The sequence below is a fragment of the Camelus ferus genome, chromosome 6, assembly GCF_009834535.1.
Source record: "Camelus ferus isolate YT-003-E chromosome 6, BCGSAC_Cfer_1.0, whole genome shotgun sequence".
Taxonomy (NCBI): domain Eukaryota; kingdom Metazoa; phylum Chordata; class Mammalia; order Artiodactyla; family Camelidae; genus Camelus; species Camelus ferus.
The window spans coordinates 32,475,223-32,497,083 of record NC_045701.1 but is presented as its reverse complement, the minus strand read 5'-3'; the positions used below and the strand labels follow the sequence as shown (position 1 = coordinate 32,497,083).

General features: G+C 52.8%; 2 protein-coding genes across 2 annotated transcripts; one reads left to right on the top strand and one right to left on the bottom strand.

Annotated features, from left to right (window-relative positions):
* Positions 1-752: 752 nt before the first annotated feature.
* PCK2 (phosphoenolpyruvate carboxykinase 2, mitochondrial) lies at positions 753-9,190 on the bottom strand. Its single transcript, XM_032481752.1, has 10 exons — positions 9,015-9,190; positions 6,488-6,733; positions 5,876-6,060; positions 5,586-5,789; positions 5,039-5,226; positions 4,553-4,715; positions 4,063-4,281; positions 2,027-2,164; positions 1,625-1,720; positions 753-1,382 (listed from the first exon to the last, which is right to left on the bottom strand). The coding sequence occupies exons 1-10, from the start codon at positions 9,041-9,043 to the stop codon at positions 928-930; spliced, it is 1,923 nt and encodes a 640-aa protein (XP_032337643.1). The 5' UTR covers positions 9,044-9,190; the 3' UTR covers positions 753-927.
* NRL (neural retina leucine zipper) lies at positions 7,726-21,837 on the top strand. Its single transcript, XM_032481754.1, is given in 6 exon segments — positions 7,726-7,897; positions 9,607-9,753; positions 11,886-12,015; positions 19,033-19,440; positions 20,363-20,590; positions 20,592-21,837. Coding segments are annotated over 5 exon segments (1,035 nt in total). The 5' UTR covers positions 7,726-7,897; positions 9,607-9,661; the 3' UTR covers positions 20,769-21,837.
* The last annotated feature ends 24 nt before the right edge of the window (positions 21,838-21,861 follow it).

The following is a 21,861-nucleotide window of genomic DNA, read 5'->3' as shown; positions in this document are numbered from 1 at the left end:
CTCCATTGCTAACTGTCTTTTAGGATGTGAACCACTCTGACCTTCAGATTCTTTCCTGCTCTTACGCATTGTAGCTCGTCATTGGCTGTTTTCTATGAGAACACTTGGTGTTTCCTTCTCCAGTGTTTTCTTTTGAGGGAATCCCTAGGTTTTTTTTTTTTTATTTCCATTTTTAAAATGAGAATTTTAATTTTATTTGTTAAAATTTGTTCTCATTTTCTGGGTATAGACTTCATTGTACCCATCTCAGTTTATACATTCACTCAGCCTGATCCAGATCACAGGTGAAGTTATTCTCAGCTGATGCCCCTGAACAGTGCCTGGCACACAGAAGTGTTAGCTGCCTTGATGCTGAGTTATGTCTTCATGCATTCTTTGCGAGTCTCAATTTCAGGTCAGGCAGGAGGAAAAACAGGTCGAGAATCGACAGTGGAGCTGCTTCACTGGAGAGTGGGGTCGGTTATACTGGCTTCTGCATCTCTGATGGGAGATTGGGAATTTTAGACCTACAGGCTGTACTGAGCAGCTCACAGAGGCCCCACCTTTTAAAGATCTCAGGACAGGAGTGGATACTTCCTTCTCCAACCAATTTCTACTTATATGGCCCAGTGGTCGAGCTGCCTCATACCACCAGGCTGTGCCAGGCCGGGCTGCACTGGGCCACCAGCTGCTTGGAAGGGCTGGAAGAAGATTGTGAAATCGGTGTTAGAGGGAAGCCTGGGATGGTAGGCAGGAAAAGAAAACAGCACAGATGTTATAAACAAGCATCTCTTATTATTGGACAGCATGTGGGGAGAGGTCTGTGGCCGTGTCTCATGGCAAGCTGCTCATATTTTCTGCAAGCCTGGTGGCTCGCTTATTCTGGGGTGTGGGGGTGGGGTGCTGTGCTCTCTCACTAGGCAGGAGCCCCAGGCTGGGAGCCTCAGGTCACATTTTGTGCACACGTCCCTCCAGGGCCTCCAGCTCAGCCAACACCTCTTTGGGCAGATCCTGGTTGACCTGCTCTGTCAGGTAGCTCCGAATGTCACGAACTTCCTGTTCCCAGAAGTCCTTGGGGAGTGAGAACAGCTGGGTGGTGTCTATGGCTCCCAGGCCGCTGAGATCCAAGGCGCCTTCCTTTGGCACCAGCCCGATGGACGTCTCTCGGGCACTGTCCTCCCCTTCTAGCCTCCGGCAGATCCAGTCTAGCACCCGAGCATTCTCTCCAAAGCCTGGCCACAGGAAGCGGCCTGCCTCGTCACGCCGGAACCAGTTGACATGGAAGATGCGGGGCAGCCGGACCCCCTTGCGCCCTTCCATGCTCAGCCAGTGTTCAAGGTAGCGCCCAAAGTTGTAGCCGAAAAAGGGCCGCATGGCAAATGGGTCATGCATGATGACCTTCCCTGGGGAGAAGAGCAGAATGGGTAAGGAGTCTTCCTCCTTATTGGAGAAGAGAGGGGCACCCTGCCTCCAGCCAGAGGAAGTTGTGAAATGTTGGCAGTTCTGGAATAGCCTCGAGGCAGGGTGAAGAGAAGGGAATGGGGGAAGGAAACATGGGAAGCGGTGGGCAGGAGGAAGGTCTGGCTCAGGAAGGGAGAGAAGAGGTGATGCTGGCACAAAGAAAAGGGGCAGGGAGGGAGCTTACCTTTGTGCTCAGCTGCAGCAGTGGACTCTGAGCGCATGGCACTGCCCACAAACACACCGTGGCGCCAGCTGAAGGCCTCGTAAACCAGGGGGACTCCTGGGACACCACACACACAATCACAGGCAGCTCGTATCTTTGCACCCTCACTCCATCCCTTCTGGTGACCTTGACTCCTACACACTCTCTCTCTCTCCCCTAGGACCTCAACTGTTGCCTTTTCAAACCCCATGCCTCCCCACCATGCCCTAATTTTGCATTCTCCAGGGGAGCGCTCTAGAGGCAGACAGCTGTAGTTGGCGATCTAGGCTGACGCTCTCTGAGCTTCAAGTACAAGGGGGAGGTGGGCCCTGATAGAGAGCCATACCCTTCACCCAGAAGGCATGGAGCCCACATGAGGTTTACCTTTGGGTCTGCGACCTCCAAAGATGATGGCATCAATGGGAACACCCTCCGGGGCCTCCCAGGCTGGGTCCATGATGGGGCACTGGCGAGCCGGGGCACAAAAGCGAGAGTTGGGATGTGCACAAGGCTCCTTGTCACCTGGCAGAGGAAATACCATCACTATCACTCCCAAGGGCATGTGCATCCCCCAAAGACACAAACATTTGCAGGTACTCTTGCACAATTTCTTTTTGCCTCATCAGCTCCCTGCAATCTCAGGTTGGAGGTTGATAAGGAGCAGGGGGAAGGGAGCCAGAACATCACCCTCAAAGATCAGGTTATTTATCCATGATGGTGGTATCGGCTGAGCTGTGGGAGAAGAGTGGGAGAAGAACTGGGGTTTAGCAGGACACCAATGTTTATGCCAAGCCATAGCCACATGGCATTGACCAGTGCTCAAGGGAATGGGGTTAGATTTTGGCATATGGTTATAATAGAAAATTTCCCCCAGAAATGCTTCTTTTAATTTACAGGATGATTATTTAAATAAATACTCAAACCTAAAGCAAAAATGGAAGATTGTCAGGTCAGTTTTTCAGATAATTGACTTTCCATCAGCAAATGCGGGAAGACAATCTCCTGAGTTATCAAAATGAAAAGGGGACTTGATTTTAAAGCTAGCAGGATTTTGGTGATTTCCCTTGGTCTGCTCAGACCCTGCTGGAGTGAAAGGGCTTGAAGAACTCAGACTAGGAGATAACCTGGGCAGGCATAACTTGAGGAGCCCAGGTCATTTGGCCTCTTAGGTGCCCTGGAGAGGGGTTGGGACCAGTCATTGGCAGATGTATAAAGGACCATCATGGGGACCCTGAATGGACACGGAGCTTTCTCTGCTCGAGGTTGCTGGTCAGACGTGGGGGGCAAGGAAGTCACAGAGCCAGGGCCCCCAGCTCCTGCCTCCACTCTCACGTAAGAGCCATCTCTAATGCTTCTCTCTTGCACTTCCATCCGCCCCCAATTCAGAACCTGGCACAGGGTATTATTCTGAGAATTGAAGCTGGGCACAATATGCCCCAGTTATACCCCTGAATCCAGAGATGATGAAAGGGTTGGGGAACTAGCCTGTGGGGAAATATGAAAGTTTCTTGGATTTCTCAGTCGGGTGGGGAGGCTGAGAAGGGCTTAATGATGGTGGTAGAGAAAATGAAGGGTGATTAGATGAAGAGGGTGACTGCTAGGCCAGCCTGGAAGATTTGAATGTGGGCTTCAGTGACCACAGGCCACCCTCCCCTGCCACACTCTTCTTTGTCCAGCTTCCCCCGCCTCCCATAGGCCTCGGCAATCTGACTGCCAAAGGCCACTGAAAGCTGAAGGTCCAGAGTGCAGGGCTAGGGGAGGGGGCAGGGCTGCAGGGCCCCAGAGGGTAATGACAGGGTTGAGAAACTACCTTCTAAGAGAGGCTAAAGAGCTGGTCTGATTTCATCTGGAAGGATTGGGGTACATGTGTTGGAGGGACAGGGGAAGGGTGAGGGCAATAATACTGACCTTTAGACAATGGTTATTATACAGGGGGATGGTGGGGGCCAAGTGGCAGAGGGAGGGGCAGGCTTCTTCCTTCCTAATGGGTCAAACTTTATGGATGTGCTTTGAGCCCAATTCCTTCTATAATAATTTCTAAGACAGCCCTCCCCCTTTAAAAATATCCAAATTATATTGAGAATTTAGTCTGTATTTCGCACTGTGTTGAACCCTTTGCATGCATTATTTAATTTAATCCTCCAACACCTTATGGGATAGGTACTGTAATAACTCTCCCCATTCAACTCATGGGGACTCTGAAGCTCAGGAGGCTGAGCGACCCAGCCAGGACACATAGCCAGTACTTGGTGGAGTTGGGACGTGAACTGAAATCTTGCCTGGGGTTGGAAACTGAAGATTCGTAACTCCTTGTGCCTCCTGGAGGTCCTGGGAGATGGTGGCAGGTTGCAGAGGAGGCTTTTATATCATCAAGGTGCTGAGCCCTGGGGGCTGTGTCATGATTCCCTCACCCCACATACCAGGTTTCCAGGGTTTGCCCAGCCAGGAGGTCACGGTGACACCAGGTGGAAGAGGCAGGTCAATGCCCTCCCAATACACGCCGCCATCACTGGTCTCAGCCACGTTGGTGAAAAGAGTGTTACTCTGGATTGTGGCCATGGCATTGGGGTTGGTGGTGGCAGAGGTGCCAGGTGCCACTCCAAAGAAGCCATTCTCAGGGTTGATGGCCCGGAGTTGACCTGTTGGGAGGAGAAGTGAAAGAAAGGAAGGACTGACCAGGAAGAGTTGAGAGGTTCAGCTGCAGAAGGTCCTGCTCTGTCCCTCCCTTCCCTGAGCTGGACTCTAGATCTGCTGGGGAAGGGCTTTACACTTCCAAGGTGAACGGGCTACTGGGAGGAGCAGTTGTTCAGGAAAAGCTTGTTACTGACAAAGTTCACCATGAGCAGAGGAGGGGAGACTCCTATGCTCTGGTAAGAACCAGAATCGAAAGTACAATCCGAGGCTTCTCACCATCACTGTCAAACCTCATCCAGGCGATGTCATCCCCAACACACTCCACTTTCCAGCCTGGCAGTGCTGGCCGCATCATGGCCAGGTTCGTCTTGCCACAGGCACTGGGGAAGGCGGCTGCCACATAACGCTTCTTCCCCACGGGGTTGGTAATACCCAGGATCTGCGAGTTGGGGAGAGAGGGAACAAAGAGGAGGTCATGGGAGGTCAAACATGGTCTGGATGGGAAGGAAAGCTAGGGGTCAAGAGGGAGGACTGGTGTTTATTCACTAAATAGGGGCACTGCCTTGCCACGGGGCCTGGGGTGGTGGCAAGGGGAAGCCCCCCAACATTCAGCAGCCTCGGGCCAAAGCTTTGGGCATTTGGTCAGAGTCCCTGGCCACTGATCTGGCACCTGGCAGTGGAGAGGCAAGGCTGAGGCTGACTGGCCAGGCCCCACCCCTGCCCTGCTCCCCAAAGCTGCCCAGATCCTCACCAGGCCCTCACCAGCATGTGCTCCGCCAGCCAGCCCTCATCCCGGGCCAGCCGAGAGGCGATGCGAAGGGCAAAGCACTTCTTGCCCAGCAGGGAGTTGCCACCATAGCCACTGCCGAAGGAGACGATCTCCCGTTGGTCGGGCACATGGCCAATCAGGGTTTTCTCTGGGTTGCATGGCCACTGGCTCACCGGCTCCCCTGGGGACAATGGGGTCATGGCGCTAACAACAGGGGCATCAGGCACTGGGGTATCAGGGGCTGGAGGAGGGCAGGAGTTGGTAAGAGAAACACTTGGGAGCAGTGGTGGTGCCAGTGGGTGGCTAAAGACCCCCACCTCATAATATCCATCAGTTCTCATGCCCCTATTCTTGGAAGTGGATAACTGAGTCTTCTCAATCTTATGCAAATGGCTCCACCAACACAGCTTGACTCCCAGCCCACTGATACCCAAGATCTTGAGAAATAGGTATCTCACCCATCAGGGTGAGTAGGATTTGGGGTTCCCTCTGAATATAAGAAGGCCTTTGTGTCCTCCCCTGGGCCGAGCAGGCACTCACCTTGCCCAGTTAGGGGCTGGCCCACGGAGTGCAGACACTTGACAAAATCACCATCTCCCAGAGCCTGCAACACGGGCGTCCCCAACCTGGTCATAATGCGCATGCTCGCCACCACGTAGGCTGAGTCCGTGAGCTGCACTCCGATGCGGGACAGTGGGGAGCCCACGGGACCCATGCTGAATGGAAGCACATACATGGTCCGGCCTGTGGAGGAAAATGCAACCTGGATGAAGGATTCCAACCCATTCTGACCTTCGGGGCCCCTGCCTCTGGGTCCCCGCCCTGGTTACCCTGCATGCAGCCCGGAAACCTCTCATCCACAGCTTGCTGGAACTCAGCTGGGGACATCCAGTTGCCCAGCTGCCCACGGGCCCCACCAGCCGGGAGGGGCACCGTGTCCCGTTGAGAAGGAGTTACAATCACCGTCTTGCTCTCTACTCGTGCCACATCCTTGGGGTCTGTACGGGCCAGCCAGCTAGGGGAGAGCAGATACCAAGAAGATAGTGGCCAGCAGATCTCCCTCATCCCCAGACCCACTCTTTCAAGTCCAACTTTGACCCTAGGTCTTCTGTTGACCTTATTTTCCCCCCATCCATTTGCATCCCATCTTAAGGGGTAGTTCCCTTGGCCCCAGCCCTCTAAAGGAATTTTGCCTCAGCAAAAACTCTGAACTTGTGAGTTAAAAAAGACAAAAGCAAAAGCTTTTATTTGCATCAGCTCTTCACTTAACATGAAAATATAGACCAATCCCAAGAATTCCTGATTGTTTCCCCCAAAGTGCCCATTCTTGCTCATTCCATAGGGATGCTCTACTTAAATTTGATTTTTGTCTTGGTGAACCCAAAGAGGCCTCAGTTCATGCAGCTGCCCCCATCTTGCAGGTTGCTGAGCTCAAGGCTTACCAATTGTTGTACTTGGGGAGCTTTCGGATGAGTCCCTGCTGTTCCAGCAGGGTCAGTATGGCAGTGTTCTCAGCCTCGGTCCCATCACAGATGTGGATGCCCTCTGGTTGGCAGAGGCGGGCACTGTGCTCCACAAAGTCTCGAACCTTAGCAGGCACCTGGCCCAGATCTCCACTGAGGACTCGCAGGGTCTGGACGCTGCGCCATGATGACCAGCCCCAGGGGCTCAGCCCATGCCAGCTAAGCCTATGAGAGGAGAAACAGAGGTAATGGGCCAGGTGTTCTCGTGAAAGCTGGGCTGCAGGAAACATGCTAAAGCAGGTCTGGGTGCAGGTACCATGAAGAGGTAAGAATAGGTGTGGGGTGTGGGTTCAGGCCACGTGCATCTTGTGGCCCTTATGAGGCTTAGTGAGGGTGTCTCCTGATTAGGAGGGGACGGATATTACCAAATGAGCATAAAGGCACATACTTGGCTGCATGGAAGTGCTTGTATAGGCATGCTAATATAATTGCATGCTTAGCCTATGCCCGTGTTTAACTGTGTCTGGCCAATGTTTGGAAGTGAACAGGTGCCCTATGGCCCAAATGTCAATAAATGGTGCCTAGGTGATAGCTTCATGTGTCTGATGTTTGAAGCTCTCATCCCTGTTCTTTCTCAAGTATAGTTTTTATAAGTTAAAAAGGCAGATGTTTTAATAACCTATAATGGAAAAGAATCTGAAAAAGAATATATATATATATATATATATATTAAAACTGAATCATTTTGCTGTATACCTGAAACTAACACAACATTGTAAATCAACTATACTTCAATAACAAAAAAAGGGGGCAGCTGTTTTTATTCTTTTCTTCTGGTGTGCATGCTGTGAGCCTGTGAAAGCCTCAAGCAAAGGACCTGGTCTTTGAGATGGTAAGTCTCAGGTTTCTAGATTAGGGCCCTTGTACAGAGAGTGGGTGACTGGATGTGGGGGTTCCAGGCATTGAATCTGCAGCTGCCCCCTTGAGCCAATAAGGATTGCATAAAATGTTGCCACTGGGGTAGATATTTTTGAACTGTGTGGAAGGCTTACTATTGGGGAATGTCACTGGCTGGGGTTCATGCCCCAATCTGTAGGAGAGCAGGGTCCCTATAGTCTGTCCCTTCATACTCCTAGGAGAGGGAAAGGTAGGGTCTGCTCTGATTGGCCTGGACCCAGGGTGGAGTGGCCCAGAGAGAGCAAAGGCCAAGAGAGGGAAGTTGCCCTCCTCCTATGTCAGGGCCTCGCCCACCAAACTGTGCCCCACACGCCCAGAGCCACATGACTCTGTCCCTCCCTGGCTCTCCTTCCTGGAGAACACATGCTTAGAGAGCTTGGCTGTTGGTGGCAGGGTGGACCATCAGCCTGCAGGACGCTCAACTCAGAGGGAGTAAGCCTGGGGAAGAGGGGAAGCTCAGGCCATAGATGTGGGAGCTGGAGCCTGGCTGGAGGGGGAACTGGTGTGGCTTCCACTGGGTAGAGCAGGGTAGAAATCCAATATGGCCCTGGGGCAGAGGAGGAAGGCTCCTGGGACCTGGGTCTGTTCCTGCCTGGGAAAGAAGTTCCCCTCTAGAATTAATTTTAAAGGCACACAGTCTTGGGGAGAACTTCTCTCCGTGGGGGAGATGGGCTCAGGGAGTCTCTTGTGAAGTTCCCTCATTCTCCTTCAGTCCCCTGAGTGGGACCTTCTCCTTTTTGTCTGCTCCAGTGACCCCCACAAGGGCTGGCCAAGTGAAACCAGCTGTGGGAGAGACGGGGGTTCCCTCAGACTCTGGGACCAAAGCTGAGGAAAAGGGAGGCCACAGAGGGAAGACAGGAAGCTGTGAAAAGGAGGAGAGGGCAGACAAGCAGCACCTAGGGGCTCCCATCCTGTCAGGGGACAAAGCCAGCCTTATGAGAATAAAGGCAACCTAGCCCCCACCTCCACCTTGCCTCCCTCCCTTCCCCGCGGGGGCCCAGGTCCCTGGTCCCTCTGGCGGCCCCCGGGGCTTCCCGCCAGGTCCCAGTTGGCCAGGTTCCAGTCGGGGGAAACCAGGGAAAGGCTGTTTACCTTCTACCTTCTTTAGGGAGCTCTGAGCTCCATCCCCAGGGGGTCGTGCACCCTTGACCCCAGGGCCCTACTGCTCCTCACCGCAACCTGGGGCACGAGGGGGTTACATCTGTAAAGCAAAGGAGGAGACACGGAGACTGGGCCCAGCGGGGACGAGCAAGGAGGGGGAAGGAAGTTCTGAGAGTGGCAGATAGAGACGGTATGGTCAGGGACCAGCACAACAGGGAGAGGGAGGAGGGGACAGAAACAGAGAGACCTGGGGCGGCTGAGGTCGCCCTGATCTCCGGCGAGACGCACGACCCGAGAGGCAGGGGATCCAGACACACTCGCCCCCTGCCCACCTCCTCCTCGGGTGAGAAACCAGATGGGGGCGGGCGAGCAGGAGAGTGCAACTGGCAGCCCCGAAGGGTGAGCGCGTCGAAAGGTGAGGGTCCGCCCCGGACTGGGGGTCACTCACCGCAGGCCGGGGCGGTACACAGCAGCCATGGCACCTGGGCAGGGGCTGCGGGGTGGCCACGAGAAGGAACGGAGCCGGGGAGATGTGGAAGGCGGGGAAGGAGGGAGCGTGGCGCAGCCAGCCGGAGCTCAGGCTAGGCGGGAGGCGCTTAAAAAGGAGGCGGGCGGGCACAGGGGCGGGATCTAGCAGGGCCGGCAGGACCCTCTCTCCGCCCTGGGGTTCCTGCCCCAGGTCCGCCCAGCCGCCGCCCCACCCCCTGCGTCCTAGCCCCCAAACCCCTGTCTCCCATTGGAGGACTGGGTCCTCTCCTAGGTTCCCCCTCCCCGAGGCCCCGCCCCACCGCTCCGCCTCGCCCCCTGCACATGATGTAACTTCGAGGACTCTTGCTCCTGGAGATAGCGACTGACATTGGGGTGGCAAACAGGCTAGGAACTAGGCGCAAAGCCAGGGGCCCTAAAAGCCAGGGCCTGGTTATTGCCTTTCCCCTTCTGCCTGGGGCCTGAGTACTGTGAGCCCAGGCCCTTCTGTTTCCCAGGGCCCAGTGCTAAGGTCCCCTGAGTTCCCAACCCCAAATCCTTGTTTCTTCTCCTAGTGATGAAGGCTATTTTCTGCCTTACCGTGAAGTGGTGGTGTCTCTCCACCCCAGCATGTCTTCTTTGGGCCTCTGCTGTGGTCATTCTCTCCATATTCCCCTGAAGAAGTCATCTGCCCCACTCAACCACCACCTTAACGTCCTTAGGTAATTTCTCAAGTTATGTCTCCATCCAGACATCTCTCTTAAGCTGAACACCACTGGTGTCACCCCAAATGCCATAGCATCTCAGACTCAACATGACTATGGTATGCACTGGCCCAGCATCTGCTTCCCATTTCTGGTAATTGCACCCTGATGTTTCTTTGGAGAACCACCTCCTCAGTCTGTGTGGTCGTGTGGGTCTCCTGGGGTAGGCTCTCAGCTTGGCCAATTTGTGTGTTCTTCGCTCTGGCCATGGCTATTGGGAATATTCAGGATTGGGCATGAAGTCCCTCTCTGGGGCTTTTTCTGTCAACTTTCAAAATGAGCTCTCTTTCTGCAGGGGTTGCTGGGCTGGTAGAATGTAAATCTGATGCTGCTGGGTGTCAGCTTGGTCCTGCAAAGCAGGAACCTGCCTGAGACGGAAGTCAGACTAGAGGAAGCCAGCAGAGGGATTGGAGAGTGACAGATGCCTGATTCTGGGCATAGGAGTCAATAAATTTCTTCTTTTGCTGAAGCTAATTTAAGTGAATTTCTGCCATTGGTAACAGAAACAATCCCACTTCTCAGACTTCTCAGAGTTCTGTGCTGGAACGTAACGGGAAAAGGAGAGCTGGCCTCCAGCCTTGGGCTTGCTGCTGGCCCTCATCTCTTCCACCCAGGCTCCATCCTGGGCTCAACTTCATGTGTATGTATTTGGGACTCTTCTCTCTAGTCCCTACATCCAGACTCTGTCCATATCTACTCTACTGCAAACAGCTGCCTCTTTGGTCACCATCTGGGCCTAAAGATGTGCACACTAGTGTCATCCTGTTCCATCTATCGAAGGTCATCATTTCTTCTGTGATCCTGCACCTGCTCTCAAGTTTCCCTATCTCAGCAAATGGCACCACTATCTAGCCAGCTGTCCCAGAGGAACCCGAATCTCTAGACTATTCCTTTCTTATCTTCCATAGACAATCAGACACTAGGACCTTTGGATTTGTACTTCATAATTAGCTCTTAAATTGGTGTCTGACCCAATGGCCACTGCCATAGTTCAGGGCTTAGCTCTCACTTGGCTTCAGGCAATAGCTTCCAAGAAACGTCTTGGCTTCCCACCTCTCCAAATGCCACCCCCTCTCCCTCCCACAAAGCTATTCTCCGAACTTTGCACATAAGTTTACTTTGGAAAATTCAGAGAGAGGGATAATGTTTATTGTGTGGACACTAAGTGCCAGGCTCTGAGCCAGCAGCTTTACACGCATAATCTCTTTCAGTTTCACAAAAGCGCCATTTTACCAATGTGGACACTGTGGCTTAGAGGTGCTCAAAGTCACACAGCTGGTCAGCAGGAGAAATGGAATCTGAATCCAAGTCTTTCTGACTCTAATTACCAACGTTTTTTTCCCCTCTGCAATCCTATACTGTTTCCTTGATTTATCATTAAGAAAAAAATTAGATCATTTCACTCCGAGGCTTAAAATTCCTTCAGGGCTTCCTATCATATGTGGCAACTGATGTCCTTCATAATCTGGCTCCTACTTACCCCAAGGTGTCACCCCCACTTGCCTACTTGCTGCCTTCTGTCCTACATACCAAACTCTGCAGTTTCCAGAGCACTTCTGTAATCTTTTTTGCCCTTCAGATTTAAATCAAACATCACCTCCTATGTGAAAGTCAAGAGTGCCCCTTAGAATTAACAGCTGTCTCATCTGTGTCAGTTCTATACTGTGTACATACCTATAGTTTTGAATTAATCACACTTTATTATAGTTGTTTTTGTATCTCTGTGATCTTCACTAGTTTGTTAGCTACTTGGGAAAAGGACCCCAATTTTAGTCTTCTTTTCATTCGAGCTCCTAGCAGCCTCTGGCCATTAATAGGTACTTATTCAACATTGGTTGAATGAAAGAATGAATGAATCCCTCATTTCTAATCCATCCCCCCCGTTTCTTCCTTAACTTTAGGCAGACTGAACAAGGGGCTCTGTGAGGGTTTCCTTGCCCTGCTGATTCCCTTTATCTGCCCCATAGTTTTGTTTAGATCCCTGGCCCTCCTCGCAGCCTGGCCCACCAGCTGGCCCAGTGTCAGAGGCACACCACCAGGGGGCAGGGTGTGACCAGCCTTGCCTAAGTCTGCATTTTCTCCTCCCCCAGGGCCTCTGGGTCCTGTCCTTGGATGTCTTGCAGACCTCCTGCGGTGGATATCGTGGTGCGCTGCCCAGATGTCCCCTTCAGGATCATGATGCTGATTGAAACTGAGCAGAACCCTGTGGGACCCTCCCAGGTACAGATCCTTTCCGTGTCCCCCGTTTCTTGTTTCTTGTTTGTTAGAAAAGGCTTCAGCCTCCTAGACCTCCCCTGGGGCACAAAGGGCAGATTCAGTTAGTAATCAGGGAGGGGAGGTAAGGCAGAAACAAAGGAGGAACAGTCAAGAAACAACAGTGCAGCTATAAAGCAGGGTCCTGCTTCCTCCTCAAGGGATCTACATCACGGTATCTTTGAGTTCTGCGGGAACTAAGGCCCCCACCCAGGTGGAGGATGGCAACTTCAGGCTGAACGCAAGATTCCTAGAACACTGTCCTGTGACCTCACCAACCAATCAGAAGAAACTCACATGCCCTGCAGCCTCATCCCACATTTTGCCTATAAAATCTTCTCCCTGAAAACCATTGGGGAGTTTGGGGTCTTTGAGCACAAGCCACCTGTTCTCTTTGCTTGGCCCTGCTTAACTTTCTCTGCTTCACACTCTGACGTTTTGGTTTGTTTGGCCTCACTGTGTTTCAGGCACATGAACTTGCATTCAGTAAGAGGGGCAGGGTGTGACCAGCGTCACCCAGGTCTGCATTTTCTCCTCCCCAGGGCCCTCTGGGTCTGGGCCTGGGATGTCTTGCAGACCCTCTGCAGTGGATGCTGTGACCGCAGATTCCCCTTCACAATCATAGCACTCATGGTCCCAGCTGCTGAGTTTGGCTGCTGATGGCTCACAGCTAAGCACTTCCCTGAGAACCACCTGGAGCTGAAGGGTGTTGTCTTGCCAAAGGCAGCCCCCCTTTCCCGGGGCAGTTTGTATCCAATGACAGGTTGATGCAGGAGTCCAAAGGCCTGGCCCCTTTCCCCCATTTGGGACACTCTGAAGGTCCATCCCAGCTCCAGAGCTTCTATGGGGTCAGTGGAATCCTCTGTTTCAGCTGTAATGCTTTTCAGTTCTTCCTTCTGCAGAGTCCTGCTTCTTTCACTGACTTTGAAAACTCCCCTCAACAAACCACCCATACACAAGTTATCCTCTCGGAGTTTGTTTCCGGCTTAAGATATCTTCCCAACTCAACTTGGATACTGCATTAAGCCCCTAATATGACTCTGATTCCATTTTGGCCCTCCTCACTAGATCCAAAGTGGTGTCTTCAAACACAATCTGATAATTCCACATCCCTGCTGAAAATCCTTCAGTAGCTTCTCCCTGCTCTCAGAGTAGACCCCACATCCTAAACTTGGCCTCTGAGGCTCTGCATGACCTGGCCCCTGCTGACTTCACCGCCCTCACCTACCGCCTTTCTTCCCGCTTTCCTTGATTTCTACTCTCTGGCTATGTTGGTCTTTTTTTCAGTTTCGTGAAGACATCTACCGCTTCCCTGCCCAGAGCCTTTGTGTATGATTCCTGTGGCTTGGAATCCTCATCTTCTCCATACCTCCAGGCATGGTCACTTCTTACTCCCCTGACCAATCTCAGTTTAATGTAACTTTCTTAGGCAAGCTGTCGCTGCAATGCCACCCTCTCCCCTGCCCCCACATCAGATGAGGTCTTCATGAAATAAAGTCTCACAGCACCCTGTCCCTCTCCTTCAAAGACTCATCTCTTATAATGGTCTGTTTTTCGGGCCCCACGGGACACTCAGCTAAGAGCATCGAGGGGGCGCCGAGAGGCAAGGGGCGGGGACGGGCGGTGGCTCGCCTCGCGGCGGACCGCCCGCCCGCTCCCAAGATCCAACTACGAGCTTTTTAACTGCAGCAACTTTAATATACGCTATTGGAGCTGGAAAAATAATAATAATGGTCTGTTTTTATGTAAGCCCATCCCTAATATATGTAGGGCCCGGGGCAAGAGCACAAATAGAGGCTTACAAACCTTATGTTTAAGTATTTAAAATGTATGACTCAAGCTAACAAACTATTAAATAATATATGTTCTATTCTTCTACCTTGACAAATACACACATAATGGTCTCGAATTTGGTTCAAGCTTGGATTCAGATTTGGATTTTATTTGGAATCCTCAGGATTCCACAGCAGAATGTGGTGATGCAGGGAGTGGCAGCTTTCAGCCACGGGCCCTCGGACCCACGTCTTTTCCCACCTCTGACACCACCTTCTGCTCTGAGGAGTCTCATGTGTATGCATATAGACCTTCTTGTCTACACATCCCAATTCTGTGCACAGCCTCCTGAAGACAGCCACCCTAAGGATGGCCAAGGATGTAAGGATGTGTATGTATATAAGTAGTGTGATCTAACCTTGGGAGGGAAAACCCAGGAGAGAGGTCCAAGTGGACCTTAGGAGTAGGCTGGGGAGGCCTTCGGACAGGGAATTCCTATATGTCTGGAGTGTGGTGTAGAAGGGGATTGGAGTGCAGGCAGAGGAGGCTGGGACTTCTCACTCCAAGGGACACAGCCAGCTGGCCAGAGTGGAGCCTTCCAAAGCACAGGGCCCAGGGCAGGGGCCATGTTTCTGTTTCATCAGTCTATAAGCTCCATGAAGGCAGGGCTGGTGTCAGTCTGATTTACTAAGGTGTCCCTAGTGCCTAGCATAGTGTCTAGTGCAGAGTTGGTGTTTAATAAATATTTGTCAAATGAATATACGAGGTAGACCAGGAAGAAGTTTGAGAATTTGGATCCATCACTGAAGATCTAGATACCAGAAGTCAGAACTAGGGATGAGTATGGGTCTTACAGGGCTGCAAAAATTGGGGTACAGGACAGAGGAGATGGGGAGCAGAATCCTGGATTATCGACTCTGACTCCCCTCCTCTCCTTCCTCTTTGTTTTCTACTGCACTTCTCCAGGCTATTTGCCTGCCTGGCCCTCTCTCCCCATGGTCCAACATCCCTCTGTCCGTATCTTTCTACCTTTTTGTCCTTTGTCCACTGCTCTTTCTCTGTGGCCTGATCATCTGCCTGTTCCTCTGTATTTGTTTCTAGTTCTCAGTCCCCAGTCTTACTTTCCTCTGTCCCTTCTTCTACCACATTTGCTCTTCTAATCCCTTCCTCTCATCACCCCTTCCTCCCTGCTTGGTCCCCTTCCCCTCACTCTTAGCTCCCTATGGGCTTTTGCCTGTCTCTTCCACATGCTTATGTGCCTCTGTCTCCTTCAGGCCAAATCCCTGGGGACCCCCTGACTAGTTCTGCCCTCTCCCCTAGGTTTACACCTACTGCCTCCTTAGCTAAGTCTTCTGCCTCCCTTTCTCTGTTCTGTCCTCCCCAGGGTCCACCTGGTTTCATCTTTTTCATCCCCATTTCCCTGTCCCCAGATGTCCATGGGCCAGTCAGTCTCAGTGTGTCTCCCCTCTCCTGCCAAGAGAACCCATTAACCACCTCCTGGGTCCCCACTGATGCTGCAGTCTCTCCTCTCTGTGCCCTTGGTCCTTTCCTCTGGCCCAGCCCTCACCTCCTAGACTCCTTTCCCTGGTCAGTGGCGCCTGGTCTGAGCCCCAAGCGGCTCAGCTCCCCTGAGCTTGTTTAGTCTGACTCCTTGAGCCCGTTAGCAGCTTAGCCCTCCCACCTCTCCTCTGAGCGCTCCAGTAAACAAGAGGATCAGCGCAGACCTGACAGCTTCTGGGGGGCAGGTGTCTGGCTAGACCAGACCAGGCCTGTGAAAGGGGTGGCAGTCAACACTTGTTACTCTTCCTTCAACCAGGGAAATTCTGGGATCTCTTTCCTGGGTATTTACCTTAGAACTACATTCTGTGGGCATGTGTATGGGGTTCCCGGTCTCCATGATCCACAGTCCCATTTTGTGGCCTTGTTCTCAGGCCTCGGGGTTTTTGATTCTTCTGCCAAAACAGCACTAGATCCAGGCAATCATACCGAGAAGCCTTTCCACTTGAATAATGACAATGGTCTCCTCTGTACAAAATGGAGGCTAGGTGTGGGAAGAGAGATAGCCTCAGATCTAGATTTTTTTTTAAGGAGGTACTAGGGATTGAACCCAGAACCTCACACATACTAAGCACACTCCCTACCGTTAAGCTATACCCCACTCCCCCCACATCTCCTTATATGTGTGAAGAGAGCATGGTAGGAGAGAGTACACGGACTACCCCCCACCCATCGACAAAGGAAGCTGAGTTGACTATAGGCACTCTGTAGACCAGGGGTCCTCCAACTTTAGTGTTCATCAAAAATGCTTGGAGGGCTTATTAAAACTCAGATATTGGGGGTCCCACCCCCAGAGTGACTGATTCAGTAGTACTGAAGTAAGGCTGGGGGATTTGCATTTTTAACACATCCCCAGGTGATGCTGCTGGTCTGGGGACCACAGTTTGAGGGTCACTGTCTTAGATCATCTGAATCTACTAACTCTTCAACTAACACCTAAGGCTAGGACCAGGTTAATTTCTGCAACTGATGCTCCTTGGGGCTGATGGACATCCAAGTCTCTCTCTGAATTGGAAAAGAGGACCTGTTAACCTCGTGGGAGTGTTTGGATGTCCTTAGAAGGTAAGGGAATAGCTTTTAACTCCTGGAGTTCTATTCTAGTACAGACCTTATTTAAACAGCTTCAGACAGGTTTAAACATCTCCTTGGCTAATTCCTAGTATCCCTGTTCCAACTTCTACTTGGGGCTGATAGCTCTAAGAGGTGTTAGGGGATTAGGCTGAAAATGTAGGTCATCCCCCAGCCATCTGGGAACCAGAATGAGTGAGAGAGGAAAAGAGAGGGACAGAGACACACACAAGGAAAAGGTGAGGGGAAGCAGAGGGCATATGAGGGCAGGTACAAAAGTGTCTCGGATGGATTGGTGGTGATTGGATTTCAGTGTCCCGAGGTGGCTTGGAAGCAAGGGTTCCTCATTCACCCTTCTGCTCCTGAGCTGGCCTGCCTGTCCTGGGGCCGGGCCATCCAGTTCTCAGCCTCTCCCATTCTTGCTGACCCAAGAGGCCAGGTGGAAGTGGGCTTGGGAGAACTTGTACTCCCCCAAAACACTGACACGGCGCTGCAGAGCCTTGGAGGGTAAGGGCTCTGGGAGCTTGTCTGGCCCTCTTTTCCAGTCCCAGGCTTTCAGTCACCAGTGGCTGAGGGTTGTGTCCACATGAGGGTGACAGTGGGGGCCAATGCAGCTCTCGGTACTGGGGAACTGAACACAATGAGTCAGATAATCAGGGAGGAGCTTTGTTGGGGAAGATGCCCTGTTCCCTTCCTTGAGAACCGTATACTTGTCCTCTCCTCTCACTACCCTCAAACCCGTCAATGAGATATGCAAATGATCCCCTTACCTCATTGGCTGGAGGCCTGAGAACCACAGATGACCGCAGAGAGCTGGCCCTTTAAGAGTGTGGAATGGGCTCTGTGCCCATAGCCCCTTGTTCTGAACACAGAGGCACCAGGCCCTGCTCAATGGGGCCTCCAGTCTCTGGGGAAGCTGTGCCTGCCTGGCTCTGACACGGACACATCATCTCTGCTATCCCTAAAGTGAGTATGTCTGAGGCCTATCTGGGTGCCGGGCCTCTCACCTAGAGCTCCTTCCTTCCACACCTGCTGTCTGCTTTCTGGTATCTGTTTTCAGGAATTTTCACACTTCTGCTCCTGCTGTACTCCCACCCTGACTGGCTTTCTGTCCCTCGCTTTTATCACATCAGGAAGATAAACAGCCCTCCTCACTTATCTCTTCATCCAATTCTTTCTGGACAGCTCTCTCTGTGTCTCACTATCTCTTCCCTGCCAAAGATCAGTCCCTTCTAACTGTGTTTTTGTTCTCATCCCCTCTGTCCTCTCAAGAGTGAGGGGCACAATAGATAGGGCAATAACCTTTCGCTGGGACTGGAAGAGAGGCCTTGCCCTTCTCCCTGCCTCTCTGGGCAGAACCTGGGGGCCTGAGATGTGGTTGGAAAGTGGACTACTCAGTCTTGGGGCATCAAGATGGAGCCAACTCTAAGCCCTGGGGATGAGCACCTCCTGCCTTGCCCCACCTGAGGCTGTTAGAACTGGGAGTTGGGTTCCAGCTTGGGACTCCCAAACTGGGAAGGATCCCCAAGGTCACCCAGCCAGAGGTTTCTCTAGTGGGCACATGCTCCACAGTTGATAACAGGGAGGAGAGTTCCTGGGTGACATAAGTTTGGGACACTGCTGAAGTGGTTTACTGAAGGACCTCCAGAGAACTATGCTGCCGTGCCTTGTGAATTTGCAAGAGGTGGGGATGGGAGGTAGCATTTGTCAAAATTATCTGAGCACAGACCCCCTCCTTGTATATTTCTCAGACTTTGTGTTTCACAGAACACGCTTTGGGATATGTTAATGTCTAACTACCTTCCTTGAACAGAAGAGGAAACTGGGGTCAGGAAGGGGAAAGTGATCTGCTCAAGTTCACACAATGTGGCAGGTCCTGGATAGAAGGAGGAAAACTAGTTTTCGTTGGTTCCCCTTGGAGACGCTGACTTTGGAGAAAATGGCAGAAGATGGTCACCACTCAGTCCTGATTTTTCTAGAACTGATTCTGGGACCTTTCTTTTTTCCTTTCCTTTCTCTTTTCCTAGAAAAGAGATTCATTGATTGATTAATCCACAGAATGAATGTGCACTGAGGGTCTTCTTTGTGCAAGGCATTGGCATAGAATGTTATACCTCTCCATCTATTTCTGAGAGATAGAGAGGTGTAACAGTATGTTATCTACGTATATTAAAATTCATGGCATATGTGCCTTCCCATTGCCCTGAAATATACACATACTGTGTCACAGTTAATTAAGCCATGTTTTTTAATTGCTTGGAAATGGAATGATGCCTCTTGAGATGATAGAGCCGCTCAGCAGTTTCCAGCACTAGAGTTGGAAGTACTGCTATAGTCTTCTTATTTTTTGTAGATCCCAGAGGCACCAGGGGGCCAGAGGCTGTGCTCTCCTCTTCCTCATTCAGAACTTTAAGCTGCTTGCCCCCTGGTCAGGAGCCCCTGCCATCTGAGAAGTTGTCCCTCAGCATCACCCCGGCTTTCCAGAACTCTGGCTCCAGGGCACTTGGGCTTTGGGGGAAGCAGGTATTGGTGAAGGAGGCTGGCAGGCAGCCTCCCGGTGCTCCAACCCTCTCCTCTTTTTCACAGGTGCACCCCTCCCATTCCAGCCCCAGAATGGCACTCCCTCCCAGTCCCCTGGCCATGGAGTATGTCAATGACTTTGACCTGATGAAGTTTGAGGTAAAGAGGGAACCCTCTGAGGGGCGATCTGGCCCCGCCACAGCCTCACTGGGCTCCACACCCTACAGCTCAGTGCCTCCTTCACCTACCTTCAGTGATCCAGGCATGGCGGGGGCCACCGACAGCAGCCGGCCAGGCCTGGAGGAGCTGTACTGGCTGGCCACCCTGCAGCAGCAGCTGGGGGCTGGGGAGGCACTGGGGCTGAGTCCTGAGGAGGCCGTGGAGCTGCTGCAGGGTCAGGGCCCAGTCCCTGTTGAGGGCTCCCACACCTACTATCCAGGGAGCCCAGAAGAGACAGGAGCCCAACATGCCCAGGTGAGTGATCAGTGAGCTGATCTGAGGCAGTGCAGGTGAAGGAGGAGGCCAGCCCAGAGAGGAAGGAGAGACCCTGGAGAGGGTTCTGACTGGGAAAGGGCCAGAGTTCAGGGGAAGGGAAGAAGGGCCTTGAAAAATATCAGATAGAGAAAACTATGTTCTGGCCCCTCCTTTTTTTCCCCCAAATGGAGAGAAATGAGTAGGCTGAACCAGGAGGGAGGGGGAGAAGATAAGGTTAGAAAGGGGAGAGTTGAGACTTAAAGGGCATCAGGAACAGTTGATTACCGGGTGGTAAATAGATAGTCTGTCTGTGGAAACCGGGGAAAGGGTTGTGCGTGGAATGGAGCGAAGCTGAGACTGTGGGAACCAGGATGAGGTTAGACTTTTCAAGACTCCGTGCTTCCCCAGCCCTCAACCTTCTCAGAAAGGATTGGGACTCATCCTATTAGTTATAGACACAGATGGGGGTGTTGAGGGTATTAAGATGTAATCTAAATCCTTTGAGGGTCACAGGGTTGCGGCCTTTAGGACAGAGAAGCGAGGTGCGTCGGAGGGTCAGGGTCTGTTGGGCCCGGGCCCACTGGACGCATGTGGGCCTGGAGCGGGTGCTGAGGACCGCGCAGGGCGGCGCGGGTTTCAGGCGCGCGATTGGCTCCACCGACGGTGGTTAGGAGAGGGTACGGGGATACGTGTCCCAGGGCAAGGACCCGTGGCGGAGGTTGGGGTGGGGCAGGGGAGGCGTGTTGGGACCTGGGGCGGGATCTAGACCGCTGGTTGGATTCAGGGGAAGGCGGGCGTTCAGGTGAAGGTGGCAGCCGGAGGCGGAGCCTTCCCGAGGGCGGGGCCAGAGGGCAACGCGACACTAGCGTGGAGTCCCCAAAATGCCGGCGCTGACCGGGGGCCCTGCCCGTTCCCTCTGCAGCTGGCGGAGCGGTTTTCGGACGCGGTGCTGGTGTCGATGTCTGTGCGGGAGCTAAACCGGCAGCTGCGGGGCTGCGGGCGCGACGAGGCTCTGCGGCTGAAGCAGAGGCGCCGCACGCTGAAGAACCGCGGGTACGCGCAGGCCTGTCGCTCCAAGCGGCTGCAGCAGCGGCGCGGGCTGGAGGCCGAGCGCGCCCGCCTGGCCGCCCAGCTGGACGCGCTGCGGGCTCGAGGTGGCCCGCCTGGCCAGGGAGCGCGACCTCTACAAGGCTCGCTGTGACCGGCTGGCCCCGAGCTGCTCGGAGCCAGAGGCCATTCCCACTTCTTCTGAGCCGCTGGCCGCGGAGTGGTGGAGTCGGTGGGCGGGCGGGGCCCCCCACCCCGGAGGCGGCTGTACCATTCACTAGATGGTTACTGAGCTCTTTCTGGTGCTAGACACTCCTTTGAATGACCACACAACTATCCCCCAATTTCCTGGACCCTCAAGGCATACTCCGGGGTTACATGCTGGTCATTTTCTGGGAAAGGGGTCCCGTCCCCTCACACAGGATGTGCACAGAAACCTTCCACCTCCTGCCCCATTCTACATGACCAGGACACTGAAATCCGCAGGAGTCAGTGCCAGGCACTGTGCGTATGGGGGCGAGGGAAGGGAGCGTGGATGATGGCTGGGTGACACAGTGAATGGGAGGTGAGGGAGTGGTGCAGCTCCTCCCTCAGTTTAGATTTTAATTCAAGGTTTTCAACCTGTAGTGCATTAAGGTGGTAATTAGCAATGAGGCTGTGTTTTCATTCCAAGACTTGTAGCCTCCCCATTTTAGGACTACTGCATTTTCATTTCAATTCCCAATATCAAGGCAGACCAGGAGCTCTATTCAAGAGGCTCTCTTCCTGTCCAACCCAGTGGCCTCCAGGGCCCAATGCAACAAGACCTGTGGTGGGTGTGGGCTCAGAGAGAACACCGAACAGGAGTCTGAAGACCTCGGCCCTAGTCTCAGCTCTGCCACAGGATGCCTCTGTCACCTTGAGCAAACCATTTGCTCCCTGGTCTTGATTGCCTCATCTAATCCTCATTTGGATTGGATGACTTCTGACACTTTTTCAGTTCTGGCATCTCAGGGTGGGATCCCTAATGGTGTCCCCGAGAAGCCCCCAACTCCAGCTTCCTGACTGCAGCCTAGGTGGTGGATGAGCCCATGCACTGGTCCTCTGTTGCTCCCTCCATGCTGCCTTGGCCTCCAGACCTGCATAGGGTGCCCCTGCTACCTCCTGCCTCTCTGCGGGCTGAGGTGAGACTTTCCCTAGTCTGACAAGGAGCTGAGAGAATGCAGCTTTTGTGAATTAAACTTGAAGTCCAGGCAGAACTCTATGCTACTGGCTAGATGTTCTTGCAATTTAAGAAGTGTTCATTCTTGTTCATTCTTTACCCTTATTCCAGGCCTGTGGGGGCGGGGGAGAGAAGAGAGAGAGACTGGATAGCCCCCACTTAGGCTGAGTGGA

Bases quoted from the DNA above. Each gene is read 5' to 3' on its own strand.
- PCK2 (XM_032481752.1), bottom strand. From the start codon at position 9,043: ATGGCTGCTGTGTACCGCCCCGGCCTGCG. The intron at 6,061-6,487 runs GTAAGCCTTGAG...GCTCTCCCCTAG, and splicing joins CTCCCCAAGTACAACAATTG to CTGGCTGGCCCGTACAGACC. The intron at 1,383-1,624 runs GTAAGCTCCCTC...TCTTCTCCCCAG, and splicing joins TGCTGCAGCTGAGCACAAAG to GGAAGGTCATCATGCATGAC.